Below are 15,238 nucleotides of genomic sequence, written 5' to 3'. Positions count from 1 at the left end.
CTCATTGAGGGGGGAGAACCAGAGATAGCTGGAGACAATCTCGGAGATCCACATTTGAAGTGAGTAAGAATCTCACTTTGAGTGTGTGTTATCTGTAAAGTAGTAAGATTGATCTCAATCTTGTGTTTATGTTTGAATGCTTGAGGGATTACCCAATTGCATGTGATTGTACTATGAATTTGTCATTCCCTTACCTTCTAATTGTGTTGTTATGATATAATTATGTTTATGATTTGTGATAAATCATTTTTTATTGATTTAAAACAAGAAGTTTGTTTCATTGTATTCATTTACATGAAACTATTGAATGAAACTAAGATTTGAACAAAAAGAGTCTTATTCATAGTAAAAATTATTTGAAAAGAAGTCTAAGGAACAATAAAAAAAATTTTAAAAATAATTTCAACTTATTTTTTAGTTGTTTATGTGATATTTTTCCATATGATTTACACTTTGTTTATTACTCTTTTGATGAATTTTATAGTTTTCATACAGGTGAATTTAATGAAACAAATTTTACATTTTAAATCAGTTAAATAAAAATTCAAAATTATGTCGCAAAATTAAAAATAATCATTATCTTAAATCAAGTCGATCGATCCAAATTTAGAAAATGAATGACCAATCAATCCTTTTTCTTTCTTCTTTTGCTTTCCCTGCAAAACTCTTCTTGGAAATGGATTGCTTGACTTTAAACTAAACAATCAAGAAATTATCTTCCCACGCCTGCTTAAAACTAGGGACATGGTTATAGTAGTCTCTGTTCACTCATGCTTGCTGCTTAAGACTATATTTTCCCTCTACATCTAAAAGATAGAAGTAGTTTGACAGCGAGAAAGAGCTTGAAGAAGAAAGAAGTACCATTGGCAAAGTTGCTTCCTCCAGTCTTTGTATGTATGGGATGTACTCGAGAAAGAGACAAATCGTGTCTCAAAATTAAAAATGATTATTATTTCAAAAGGATCAAATAAATTATAATTTAAAAGATAAATGACCAAAATGAACACATCTTTTGTAAATATTATTTTATTCGTAAGATAAATGATCGAAATGAATATTCAAAATCATATCTTATTTTTTATTTTATTCATAAGATAATTTTTTATAAAATTGACAAATATTATATAGGTGAATATTTCTTTTTAACTTAAATTTTTTTACATTCATAATAGATAGGATTCAATTCTTGGTCACTTGATTCCATCACCACTCATGTCAATTCAACATTATTACATCTATCATTTTTATTTTAATTTAAAATTTTTCTTTTCCTTTTAAATCCCTTTTCCATCTACTACACCAATTAGCATTAGAGATCAGTGGAAACTATCAATATATCATTATAGTTTTCACTAATCCATAATAGTAGCGAACATCCACTAAATATTCCTAACATGAAAGAATGTTAGGTTTGTAACTTAAGAGAACATTTATAGAACAAATTCTCATCCAATAAATAGATGAAATAAAAAAAATTCTTCCTAATTAAGAATGAGTCACTAGAAGCATTAAAAAATATAATACAAACATAATGACAAAAAAAACAAAATTTATTAAAAATCCCAAATAAAATATTCATGGGTTATGCTGAAATCTTCCTTATCGATCAACAAAATTGGGTTTAACTAAACAAAGAAAAACTAAAATCAACAACATAAAAAGGAAAAAGGATATAGAACACATGGACAGTTGAAGGCGTGAACTTCAGTCCTAATCACCCTTCTTGTACTCTATGAACTCATTTAGGATCACTTCTAATTCGATACTTATGTTCCTTAATTAAAATTTAAGATTTGATTCATGAATTAGACATCGGGAAAATTCATGACAAAAACTCCGGAATGTAAAATATATAGAAATTGATTTCCTGGTCCTCTTTTTCTTCCTTTTTATTCATGAGTCTAGGTTCTACTGCCGATTCAGGTCCAAAACTCCTTTCAGTCTTCCCTTGACTTCCTAAAAATATGAACATCAGAAAATAAATAAATAAATAATACTAAAAATTTTAGAAGGAAAAAAAAAAAAAAAGCAAATAGCATTTTTCATTATAAATTAAAAAAAATATTTAATAATAAAATGAATTAAAGTTTATAAAAATTGTCTTGAATTTCCTAACAGTAATAGTAATAGGAAAAATTAGATAATCCAAGAGATTATCAAGAATATATTGACCTTGGTTTGAATTAGAAAATATTGTAAATTTAACCGGTTTGAACTTAACCGGGTCAACTCCAACAAATCAAGTTTCCCCCAACCATTTTGTCTGTGTTTCACTGATATTCTCTCATATAATACTATTTGGTTGTTGATTTGTAATTGTTGTATCTTTTAATGAATCATATCTCTACGCCTCAAAATAAAATGTTGATCTAAGTATAGTCTCTAATTGGTGATGAATAACTTTAACGGGTATTGGTTGTTAATATTGGTTGGTTAAAGTATAGCAGACTAAAATCAGCTGAAGAGGTTTGTTAATTGATGAAGTAAGCTTTTGAAAAGTAAATAAAATATAATTTAAGTTGGTCAGAAGGATTTTAGTCTTCACTATCCCAAAGAAGCTATGGAAGAGTCTCTTCTCGCTAGCCTATAAGAGCCCCTCTTCCTCAATAGTAATTTATAGGTGCATGAGGGTTCAGTTGCCTAAATACCTGCATTTGCATGTCAGGAAAACCCTGAGTCACTGGAGGATTGTAGGGTGCAGCTTGTTGGTGCGTGAGTTCTTGACTTCTCTGCGTTAGGCAACTGCTGTTTTTGAAGTCTGATGAAGTGTGTGACTCATTAGAAAAGTTTTCAGCTAGTGAAGGCAAAATACTTGACCTTGAGAGGTTCTTACTTGGAACTGGCACTTCTTGCATTGGTTGAGGCAAAGGAAAGAGTCTCAAGGGATTCAGGCTAGACATAGACTCTGCTGGCCATGGCTGGTGGTGATGTTGATTATACATAAGAGACTGTTCTCTAAGGTAATTACTAGTCATGTCAACCTTTGTGTCTTCTGGCCTTGGCAGATTCGCCAGAGACTCTCTGAGGTTATTGTTTGGCATGTAAGATGTGAGGTGTTCTATCCTTGATTGAGGTGCAAGAGTCAGATCTGAGAGGTTAACAAAATCTTCTGGCCGTGGCTGATGCACCAATGACTTTGTGAGGTTATTGCTTGGCATGCAAGACATGAAGTTTTCTGGCCTTGATCGAGGTGCAGGAGTCAGATTTGAGAGGTTAACAAAATCTTCTGGTCGTGGCTGATGCACCAATGACTCTGGGAGGTTATTTCTTGGCATGCAAGACATGAAGTTTTCTGGCCTTGAATGAGATAACCCTGAAAGTCTATTTCTGTTGCCTGAATTCAATGGCCGAGGTTGAGGCCCTGAGATCACGCGTGTAGGATAAACACGTGCAAACACATTGCTGGAGCTTCCAGTGGCTAACATGTTTGGTATTCTAGCAGAGGTATTCCACTGGCTTGTGTTACTGGTCTTGTTAACTCCTAGCTGTAGTTTGTGATCATGTTCATGAACAGGTGCAAAAGGAGAAGACACATTCTGAAGTGGGGAAATCTTTTTGTCCTTTGAGAGATCCAAAAAGTTCATGGTTCCTCTCGCATTAGAGCTCTCAATTCCACTAGAACTTCCACTTTTGTCGTTGTTAAAAAAGAAGTTGCTAAAAAGAGCAGCAGCACGAGCATGCCAGCTGTCATTTGTGGAGATCCTGTTTCCCTGATAAGAACCATCCCTGATGTTAACACTGCCAGCATTAGTGGTGTTGACAATTCTTTTTTCCTGAGCTGCAGAACCAGGAATAGTGAGTGGCCTATTCAGAAAGGGAAGGGCAAGTGCCAGTGTCTGAGCATCGAAAGTGTCGTCTTGTGTTGGTGTTTGTGGAGTTGGCTGATGAATAATCTGAGTGCTTGAAACATTTTCATCATTGCAAAGTTGCTGATCCTTAAATGCTTCTAGTTTTTTGGTTGCAACCCTTTGAGCAATAGGTCCCAAATCCTCAACAAATCGCAGCAGACTTTCTTTGTACTTAATTGGATTTTTGTTCAACTGCAATAACATCAAACATTATTAATAGCCATAGCTTTTATAACACAATCTGAAATTGAAATTCTTGGTATGTGGTGAAGAATTGAAATAAACAGCTACATGGAAGTAGTATTAATTGAAAAGTTATCTGGATGCAGTATAAGGAGTTAAGAATGCACTATCATGTTTCTCTTTCAAATTTGTAACCAACACCAAAAGAAATCTTATGTACAGAATGTAAGATCCACTAGTCAGGAATTTTTATGTGCAAATGTGACCTCTTATGATGTACTACTTTTTCCATGTTCGATGTGTGCATTACACTCTTTCAAACTATTATTCATTTATTATCAGCTTGTAATGTGTTTATAGATCACCAACTTATATAATTGTTTGGGAGAAAAACATAACTTACTTGAATGATATGCTTGTTAGTATATAGTACTTTTGAAGCCAGTGGCTTACTTGGAGGCCAATACATGTCCCTCTTTTCTGTTTCAGGTACCGTAACAGAACTAGACTTGTTTATCCCTGCATTAAAAGGAAAATACAGTTAGTTCTCTTATTCAAACGAAAAGAGAGAGAGAGAGAGAGAGAGAATAAATTAAAAGTTAAAGTTGTTTTGATTTACTAATTATTCTATACCAGCAGGTTTGGAAGAAACCCTCCGTGAGGTTCTCCGTTGCCTACTTTGTGGCTTTCTATCTGAGCGTCTCTTGTTGAGGGAAGATTCCAATTCAAAATGTTCAGGGTCAGCACTTAGAGCCTCAAAAATCCACTTAGCATGCCTACTAATATCTTTAGCCTGAAATAAATTATGTTCAACAAAGATTATTCAGCATTTTATAGTAAACAACTTGAATAGCTTAAAGCTTTCTATTTTAGTTGGTCATACCACTTGATGATATTTTGAGTTTTCTAGACTAGCATTCAATGCATTGGAGCATATCAGAAAGACATCACGCTGTACATCATTGAAATAGAATCAAACATCAGTTTGGCATTGAGGGAAAGTGTAACAAAACCATAACAAAGTTTGATGATTTTCAAACCTTGCACTGCTCAAGGTCTGTGTACATGCCCTCGTGAAGTTTGGCCCTCATGGTTCCGAAATCCATTGGCTGCTTCACAATTTCATAGTAATGCTCCACCTTTAATTCAGAGAAATTACTCAACATAACTAACAAAACTCAATGATCAAGCGGATAAGAAGTAATCAATTATTTAAAGGTAAACAACTAACCACACTGGGATTAACTGGTTCAGCGAATAGCTCAAGGGAGTCTTTCCTGCACACATTTAAACTTCTTCATAATATTATTTATTTATATATAGATATATTCCGATGAGAATTTTGTAATGTAACATTATGTATTTTGAGTCTGTTTGAATATAAGCTTAGAAGTACTTCTGAAAACTTTTCTATCAAAAAATACTTTTTATTTTTTATAGAGAAACTTTTAAAAATGTTTTTAACTTATATCCAAATAGACTCTTCGATTATTTTCATGCATAAAAAAATAATCACAAATGAATATGATTTTTACCTTTGTAGAAAATCAATGATCATTTCAAAGATCTGCTTTAGGGCCATACCATTCAGAGATGAGACTGCAAGTGAAAAGTACAACAATATTTACTATATAACTATACTCGGGGAGAATCATATGTAATGGCTAAGCTGTAACTTAAAAAATCCCATTAATTCAATATCTTGAGATAGTTATAAGCATACCATTTGTTCCTGAAGCACTTGCATCCTGAGATTGTCTTCCTAATTCCTGTATTGACTTTGAAGTGGCAGAAAAAGTCAATATACAAAGTAAATACAGAACATGTGGTTTTATCTATACCACTCATGCAACTATACAATTTTGACATTCAAGAAGATGCATTTGCATTTGCATTTAAGAAGTGACATTTATAAAATTGTTACTCTGTTTAATAAAGAATTTCAAAATGAAAATTATGGACACACCTTAATTGAAGAGATCAATTGATAAAGTTCTTTGCTCTTGCAACTCTTCTTGGTTGGACCCTCCTCATCCTCATTGTTATTAGAATCACTCATGTCATCATCGCATACCTCCATTGTTGCCTTGCCTTTTCCTTTGTTCCTAACGTCATTGTTCTTCCTTTCCAATGCTTGTGCTAGCTTCCTCTCTCTTTCTTGCTGCTTCTTCTCTTCCAAAGCAACAATTCTACTACTCTTTCTTCTTTCTGTACATTCTATTTCTTCTTCCAGTCTCATTCGTTTTTCTGTAGACCCTATACGTATCAAGACATGCATTTCAGATGCTACATTCTATATTGTACATTGTATTTAAGTCATTAATTTAAACATGTTTTTTCTTTATTGAAAATTTAGTCAGTTTTTCAATGTTCTATCAAGAAATGATGTGATGTAATTATTAATGTGATGTGTCAATGATTTATTTGTCACATCATCACTTAAATGAATAAAACTAATTATATTAGTGACAAAAAACACGATTTCAATAAGAAAATGATGTTCAGACACCCTATGCTATTTGACACCTATAGAAAGAGATGGAAGAGACATAAGTATAGATACAACAAATAATATAATGTGATATGGAGAGACAAATGATAACATTAATAGAGTATTTATAATGTAATTGTGTTTGTATATTATTTAATTTTTAATAAAATCACTACTCGAATGAAAAAAAAAATTGAGTAAAATTTGTTAAACTTTTAAGATTAAAAAAAAACATATTTAAACAATTTTTTAACTTATATTGTGAGGATAGAATATTATGTCTGAGGTTCATAGGTTCAAACATTGGGACAACTATTGTACACAAAAATACACATCCATAAGAAAATATTTTAAAGGTGTAAAATTACATGAGATAACTTTTTATTTTATTTTAATGAAGAGGTTATTGGACCTATTCCTATAAGAATATAATGGTATAAAATGCAATTTAGTCATGAAAAAATAGAAATAAAAATAATGACAAGCAGAGATGTTTCGAGTGTTAAATTAAGTAAAATAAAAACACAAAAAAAAAAGGGGGGGCTTATGTTAAGCCAAAAGAATTTTAGGGAAATTTCTTAATTTCTTCTAAAAAATTATAGAATCCAACCATGAAAGCAAAAATTGCAAAGAATAAATTAAAGTAAATCAGCAGTGATGAAAAGCATCCATCTAAATTAGAAGTGTGAAACAAATAAAACGCATGCCTAACCCAAATTAGTACTTTTATGATGCAAATTAACTATAAATAATATTTGCATGAAGATTTGAAGGGAACTTCATACTACTAAGACACATTTGAGGTCAATTAAACTAAACATAATCGCTAAAAGATACACACGAAAATTAAGACAAATGAGATCAAGCACGTGCAGAGCAAAAGGCATGGTAAGATGAGTAGAAAAGGTAAACAACATATGAGGATGAAAAAAAGGTATGGTAATTAAAAAAATAATTTTTTATACATTATTAGTATAAATATTTTTATACCATATTATATCATAAGTTACGCTAAATATAATTTTTAAAGTACTCATTATAAAATACATATGTAACCTATGAGGATGAAAATATAAAAAATCTTAATATTCTCTAATTAAGTACATAAATAACTAAATAGGACAAAAAATGACTTGAACTAATTCAAAATCCATTTAATACTCATTAATTATTTTGATAAATTTAATTCATGATCTTAATAATGAGTTTAAATAAACTAAACTTGAACAAAGTACAATTTAATCATTTGATTTTTTTTATCAGGTTTAATCATTTAATTTATGTGAGAGACACAAATATTTTTGCAAAAATTTAAATTTAAAATCATTGATTAAGTTGAGAAAATCTCAATTCAAGTTTTTTATCTTTTTGTTACGGGAATCTTATTCATGGTGATCCACATTTTTAACTATGAATATGATTGATAATATTCATGTAAATTATTTTACACATAAATATCATTTGATTCATGTAATTTTGTTTTGTTTATGAAATTTGAATTCACATGTTAAAATTAAGTGGAATTGGAATTGAAGAAAATGATTTATAAAAATTTGAGCTAAAATCAAATCCTACAAATGTTTGGAGTAAGTCGAGTAATATTCAATTCAATCTAACTTATTTGTAACCTACAAATTGATGAAATGCACATTGTAATATTCGATTAAAAAAAATGGGAAATGAATAAAGAGTTTCTAACCTAAATATTTTGTGACTAATATTTAAAATGATAATTGCAACATTTCAATTAAATAACTAAGGATATGTAAGGAAAGACACAAGAATAAAGAGAGGTTAAGGTTTGCCAATTAATCTTAATCTAAGTTAGATCATGTAGGAAAATCTTGAAAGAAGACAAAATGAGAAGTCAACAAACATAATCATCAATGATGTCGTGGTTCACCAATATTAATAAAATAATAATGATAATTAAATAATATATAATAATAAATACAATATTATAAATTTATAATTTAAAAAATTAAAAATAAAATATTTTTTTATTATAAATTTTTAACATTAAAAGTATCGATAAAAGTTCAAATATAATATTTAAGTTTAAATATAATAAAATATAATAATATTCATTAATAATAACAAATTTATATTTTTAGTAAAATAATGTCAAATTAATATAATATAAAATTGAAAAATATCAAGATGTAAAAAATTATAAATTAATATAAATGATTAAATTATAAATTTATTAAAAAATTATTGATAAATAATTTATTTCAACTTATAATCTTTATTATATATGTATTTTATTCGTCATAAAAATACTTTAAATAAAATTAAAAAATACAAAAATGAATAGTACTAATTCAAATCAATTTTCCACACCCGTTGTTGACTAGTTTTCATTCGTTTTGAATTGGTTTGACCAATTTCTTGACCGATTCGTACCAACTCAAAAATGCATTAATTTTTTTTAGTTAATGAACCGATGACTAGGTGAGTGTTTGGAAATTCGTTCAAAACAAGTTAAATGGACATTTTCCACTTTCCGATGCAAAAAAGCTAAAAAAAATGATGTGTTACTTTTGAATTACGTTCAACGTAACTGAAAAACAAACACACCCTAAGTCGGTTCTTGTCAAATTCATCAAATATGTTGGTCTAGTCCAATTTTTAATATTATAATATTTACATAATACATGTTTTTTCCACAACAAGAATGATGTTTGAAGGGAATATAGATGTTATAAACAAGTCAAATCACATGCAAATCATGTAGAGGGGCAAAAATGAGAAGGAAAAGGAACAAAATTGGAAGTTTGAAAGGAACGTTAAAAGAATGTCTTTGGTTATATAATAAGAGTTAATTATCTATGCACTGTGAGTGTAAAAAAATTTTATACGGGTAGTCAATCAGAGTCGTTAATAGTGCATTTTTATCTGCTCATTTAATTAAATTAAAATAAATTAAAAAAAGTACTATTAATGGTTCTGATTGACTGTTAATGTAAAAAACTTTACACTGGTAGTGTATAGGTGATTAACTCGTATAATAAATTAAGCAAACATAAATTATATATATATATATATGATATTCGTTCAAAGGAAATTTTTAGTGATCGCTAAAATTAACCTAGTGGTCTGGTAAGGAGGGTTAGGGTAATTAGAAGCATGAGGACCTAGTTTCAATCATCATGGCAACCATCATCGTAATATTTCCTATTTTTACAACAAAAAAAAAAAATAGTGAAAAACTGCCTAGATGAAATTGAAGAAACGTACCCATATAGTGAGAGAACATCAACCTCTTAACCTGGATAAAAAGTTGAACATGGAAGCATAATTAGTATGTCGTGAACAACTAACCATTAATTTCCAAGTCACAAAAGAAAGGTGATCAGGTAATTGATCAAAGAGGGTAAGAAGAAGAAACCTCTTGTTTTAAAAGTTTAGGATTTTCAAGATTCACAAATCTCTAATTTTGCTCAAAATGGAAGAACTTTTATCATATTCAATTGATAACTTAAAGAGTCTTGAGATTCACAAAAGTGATTTTTATGTGATTAAAAGCAATGTTTTTAAAATTATATCAGATATTAAATTAGTCTAGACACTAGTTCAAGGTTCAATGATTTAGTCGTGGTTGAACGTGATTAAATTAGTATTAATAAATAATTATTATTATTATCAATAGAATAATAATATTAAATAAATATAATATCATAATTTTATAACACTAAAAATTATAATAAAATGTTATTTATAAATTTTTAACATTTATTATGATATAATATTTAAGTCTAAATTTTAATAAAATATAACAATATTTATTAATAATGATAACAAGTTACATTTAGAATAAAAAGTATCAAATTATAATATAATATAAATTTTTTAAAAAAGATATTAAATTAAAAATTAATATAAATAATTAAATTAAATTTAGAAGACAAGTATTAAAAATAAGTTATTCAAATTTATAACTTTTTAAATATGTATTTTATTAAAAATATTTTAAATTAAATTTAAAAAATACATATGTTTAATTGAACTGGTTCGACTAATTTTTTATTCATTTTACCAATTTTTCATTGATTTTACTAATTTTTGACCAATTTATTATCAAACGATTTTAAAAACCAACCGAACCAATTGAGGATCGATTTTCAATCAAATTAGTTCAATTGACCGATTCAGCCCAATTTTCAAAATATGATATTCATTCAAAGAAAATCTTTAATGAAAAACTGTCCATATGAAGTTGAAGAAACGTACCCATATAGTGAGAGAACATCAACCTTGGCCTGGGTAAAAAGTTGAACATGGAAGCATAATCAGGACACCATGAATAACTAACCACTAATTTCCAAGTTACAAAAGAAAGGTGAGGCAAAAAATTTACCAAAGTCATTGATCAAAGAGGGTAAAAGAAGAAACCTCTCGTTCTAAAATTTCAAGATTTTCAAGATTCACAATTCTCTAATTTTGCTCAAAATGCAAGAACTTTATCGCATTCAATTGATAAATTAAAGAGTCTTGAGACTCACAAAAGCGGTTTTTATGTGATTAAAAGTATTGGAAGTTGATATTATTGTCGCTAGCCAGCTCACTATTAGTTTTTAACGTAAATTTGATAATGTTTATATATTAAAATTAAATAAATTTTGATTAAAAAATATTGAAATTAAATGAGTTTCAATAAAAAAAATATTAAAATTAAATGATTTTTTTAAAAAGTATTAAACATAAAGTATTTCGTTTGCTTTTCTGAAATAGCTTTTTTGAAAGTCAAAAGATCTCATGTCACATAGTTTAGCAAGGTAATGTATAGATTGTTAGTAAATGATGTTGAGATACAAATAAGTCTCACATTGATAAAATAAGAGAAAAAATAATAATTTATAAAGTATACACATACTCCAATGACAGAGAGACCTTTTGGGTGATGACTATAAGCAAAAATTGTGAGGACTTAGTTCCAAAGTAGATAACATTTCATCATTATAAAGTATGTTTGTGTAATAACCTTATAAAAATAACCCTCATAAAATATTCCCTTAAACAAATATCATAAAATAACATCATCAAATGATTAATTTCTTGTAAGCTTGAGCATTTTGAGTGGAGTAATTCACTCAATATAAGTCAACTACAACAAATATGTTTTAGCTAATCAAAGGGGAAAAAATAACTTTGGACAAGTTCTTACCACTTAAAATTCACAAATTAGCTAGTAACATAATTTAACATTGTTGGTTTTAGCATCTAATATTGCTTTGTTGTAATATATTCATCACCAGTATGTTAACTTTTAATTTGACATTAAATTCCGATCATTTAATCTAATTTAATTTGGTGATTTTTATTCATTTATTAAAAATCTAATGTCCAATAAGATCATTATTATTGTTACTTCTACAACTATCACCCCTAATTTTTAAATATGCATACAATTTGTATTCAATTTAGACAATTATTAATATAATTTATGCTTCAAATTCTTGTTTTTAATCACAGAACACTTGATTAAGAGTTAATTTTATTTTAGGATTTAATTGTTTAAATATTTAATATTTTTAATATTTTTCTTTGTTGAGATATAATATAGGGAGAAAATAATTTAGAAGCAACAAGTCTCAAAGGGAAACTATCGCTCTAAGCCACATAGAAGACTTATTTTGAACTAGTGAAATTTGTTCAAAGCAACCAAATCTTAGCTCGAAGCGAGCCAAGTCAAAGAGCAACCCTGGAGATGATATCAGCTCGCTTAAAGCGAGCAAGTTACTTGCTCAAAGCAAGTGAAATTCATTCAGAGCTACCACAAGAGAGCTCTAAGCGAGTGAGGTCGAAAAGTACCCATGAAGGTTTACACAAGCTCACTCAAAACAATCTATATGGGTGCTTTAAGCAAACAAAATTCGCTTAAAGCCACCATAGAAGTTCTTTGAGCAAGCCAAGATAGAGAGCATCCTTATAGTTCGCACAAGCTCACTTAAAGCAAGCTACATGAGCATTCTAAGTGAGCATATTTAACCTAAAACCCCATTAAAAATGTTATAAAATAGGGTATCTAGGAGGTCTCTATATCAATACTTTTTTTAGCACAAATATAAAGAGATTGGATAGAACTCTTGTGAGAGCATTATTGGAATCACGATTGCTCAAAGATCCCTCTTTTATTGTGTAATCCTTAGTCATGAGTGGCTAAGTCTTTACTATTGAAGATTGAGGTAGCTACTGTACCCATGTAATTTCTCTGTGTTTTCATCCAATAAAGTCTTTATTCAGTTAATCATTTTATTATCATACTTAATACTTATTGTGACCTGATCAACTTCTGCATGATTTTAAAGTTTTTAATCGAGGTTGAAAATCCTTTTAAAATTACAACCTAGATAAAGTACTGATAACATTTATTACTATGGATAGGATAAACCTTATCAGTCGACTTTTGGTCTCTAATCTTAATACAGGTTGTTTAACAAAAATTACCAAGGAATTAGGATTTTCCTTAAACAACATAGAATTTCTTGCCTAAGGAATTAGGGTTTAAATACAAGCATGGTCTATCGAATTAATTGTATAATTTCAATATTGAATGGAAAATCAAGAGGATTTGCATGAAAAAAGTTAGTGAATTAATCTTTGACTATTCTTATTATAAATTTAAACTCTTCACAATTTATTGCTTTATTTTATTTTCACAAAAATTAATATTTCTTGTTGAACAATTCTAAATTTTCATTAAATCATTTGTTTAGTCCCAAATATCATTAAAGAATTATAATTCAAGTCCCTCTTGATTTGATAATTTAGACTTTTGTCCAATTTACTACTTACGAATAATTGGTATACTTGTCAAATACGTATGAAGTAAATGGAGTCATTTCTGGGGAAAAAGTGTTACTAGCTTACTCAACCAAAAACACTAAAACCACAAGGTTAATGATAAAATATTGCCTTCCAAATGAACTATTACAAGGGTATTGTAAAGGAGGACGCAAAAGGAATATACTTGTGGTGAAGGTATAAAACTTAAGCTCCTTTTGATCTATAGATTAATTACTTAGTCCATTTTTTGTTTATGTATATTTTTTTTGTAAATATTTTCCTCATTTTTGACCTTGTATTTGTGGTTAAGTAGTGTAGGAATTTATGTCCTTATATTTTTATTTTAGGGATGTAAATAGTAGTTTAGGATGGTGACATGAGTCACACTTTTCTTGCCTTGCCATGTGGCTAGCTCTTATTGGCCATTCTAAATCTAAGATTGTGACATTTGGAAGGAGCTTGTCCAAATTTGAATTTTGAACTAGGGTTAGTACTCTTGATTCAAATTAACCTAACTTAGGTTACACTTAACATAGGTCAACTTAACTTGCACCACGAGCTACCAAATCCTATATATACTTGTAACCTACATTAGGCATGTACTTTTGAGCTATTTGAAAATAAAATTCATAGTTGTTCTCTTTCAAAAGTCTTAGTTCTCTCTTTTTGAGAATTTCTTTATGAACTTTTATCAAAGAAATCCTCCTTATTGTGACAAGTTCTTCCTCTCTTTCTCATCTTCTCATTAAAGTGACATGCCTCACCTACTCTCCTCTTCCACTATTTAGAGTTTTTGAAGCTTTAGAATCCATGAAAAAAATTAGGGATCATCAAAGAAGCTAGTTGAAGAGATTCTCCAATCATCTCCAAGCTAGTTTTATCATAATGTGCTTGTTTGGAAATGAAAATTATATTGTATGTAACTTAAATGGGTGACTAAAATTGTACATATATGTTTACTATTAGTAAATAAATAATATAAATATAAATCAATACAAAAAATAGGAGTGGTCAAAGAACGGGTTGGGTTACGTTTAACCTTAACTTGTTCACAAATTTTGATTGGGTCAATTTTTAGACCCTAATCCATTCTTAGATCCGAATGAATCCAACGATCTACAAGTTGAATTAGATTTGAGTTTGTTTAAGATAAAACTAGTTTGACGTAAAATATAAGTAACATATGTTCTCACTTTTTATTAATGCAATTGAGATTTTAAGAATAATTTGTATTCTTCACTATACAAGATATCATGTTAACAAATATAAGGTCATGGTTGGGTCAGGTTATGTTTGCCTCTAACCTATCCCTAAATTTTGATAAAGTCAATTTTTTAGATCCTAATTTAAACTCAAATGAATCCAATAATTTACAAAATTAATTATGAAGGCTGGCTCAAGTCGAGCCACAAGGTAGATTTAGGTCTCATTCACGGCTCACCCTTGATAAAAAAGAAAAGAGAAAATAGATCATACACTAATAGTGTAACGTAATTTTATATTCATTATTCAATCACAAATTAACATTTATAATAAGTTGTTGACTTTTGTAATAAATAACTAAAAAGTTGTACTAAGGATGATATCTAATTAGTTGATAGTGTAAAACCACTTTAAATTGTTAGTGTATCACCATTAAACTCATAAAAAAAATAAAAAATATAATTAGTATATATTTATTAAAATCCAATATATATGAATATATACTAATCATTATTATTAATTTATATTAAAATTATATATTAATAAATTATAAATTATATATTAAATTTTGACAAGTATGAATCTAAATATTGCTAAAGTATAAATTAAACATTAAATAGTAATAAATACAATATTATTAATAAATAGTATATTAAATTCAAATACATTATAAAATAAATATTATTTAATACTCATAAATTAATAAATATATCATCATATTAAT

At 28.6% G+C, this 15,238-nt stretch overlaps 1 protein-coding gene across 2 annotated transcripts; it reads right to left on the bottom strand.

The window, feature by feature from the left end:
• Positions 1 to 1,161: 1,161 nt before the first annotated feature.
• On the bottom strand, positions 1,162 to 9,789 carry LOC109812493 (uncharacterized). 2 transcript variants are annotated; one of them, XM_020376470.3, is made up of 11 exons: positions 9,763 to 9,789; positions 5,998 to 6,287; positions 5,755 to 5,809; positions 5,567 to 5,630; positions 5,263 to 5,308; positions 5,072 to 5,170; positions 4,915 to 4,983; positions 4,665 to 4,824; positions 4,435 to 4,550; positions 2,649 to 4,040; positions 1,162 to 1,956 (listed from the first exon to the last, which is right to left on the bottom strand). In XM_020376470.3, the coding sequence occupies exons 1-11, from the start codon at positions 9,779 to 9,781 to the stop codon at positions 1,909 to 1,911; spliced, it is 2,358 nt and encodes a 785-aa protein (XP_020232059.1). In that variant the 5' UTR covers positions 9,782 to 9,789; the 3' UTR covers positions 1,162 to 1,908. The 2 variants fall into 2 exon arrangements, with proteins under 2 accessions (XP_020232059.1, XP_082927422.1); XM_083071296.1 differs by lacking the exon at positions 9,763 to 9,789 and having other exon boundaries at positions 5,998 to 7,574.
• Positions 9,790 to 15,238: the final 5,449 nt, after the last annotated feature.

Source organism: Cajanus cajan, chromosome 3 (assembly GCF_000230855.2).
Source record: "Cajanus cajan strain Asha chromosome 3, NIPB_CcT2T_4, whole genome shotgun sequence".
NCBI classification, from domain to species: Eukaryota; Viridiplantae; Streptophyta; class Magnoliopsida; order Fabales; family Fabaceae; genus Cajanus; species Cajanus cajan.
Note: the sequence above shows the minus strand (reverse complement) of the source record. Positions and strands in the feature narration are given on the sequence as shown.

Excerpts from the sequence above, each read along its gene's own strand:
- LOC109812493 (XM_083071296.1), bottom strand. The coding sequence starts at position 6,309 with ATGCATGTCTTGATACGTATAGGGTCTACAGAAAAACGAATGAGACTG. Across the intron at positions 5,810-5,997 it reads AATTGATCTCTTCAATTAAG|TCAATACAGGAATTAGGAAG; the intron begins GTGTGTCCATAA and ends GCCACTTCAAAG. Across the intron at positions 4,825-4,914 it reads ACTCAAAATATCATCAAGTG|GCTAAAGATATTAGTAGGCA; the intron begins GTATGACCAACT and ends AATTTATTTCAG.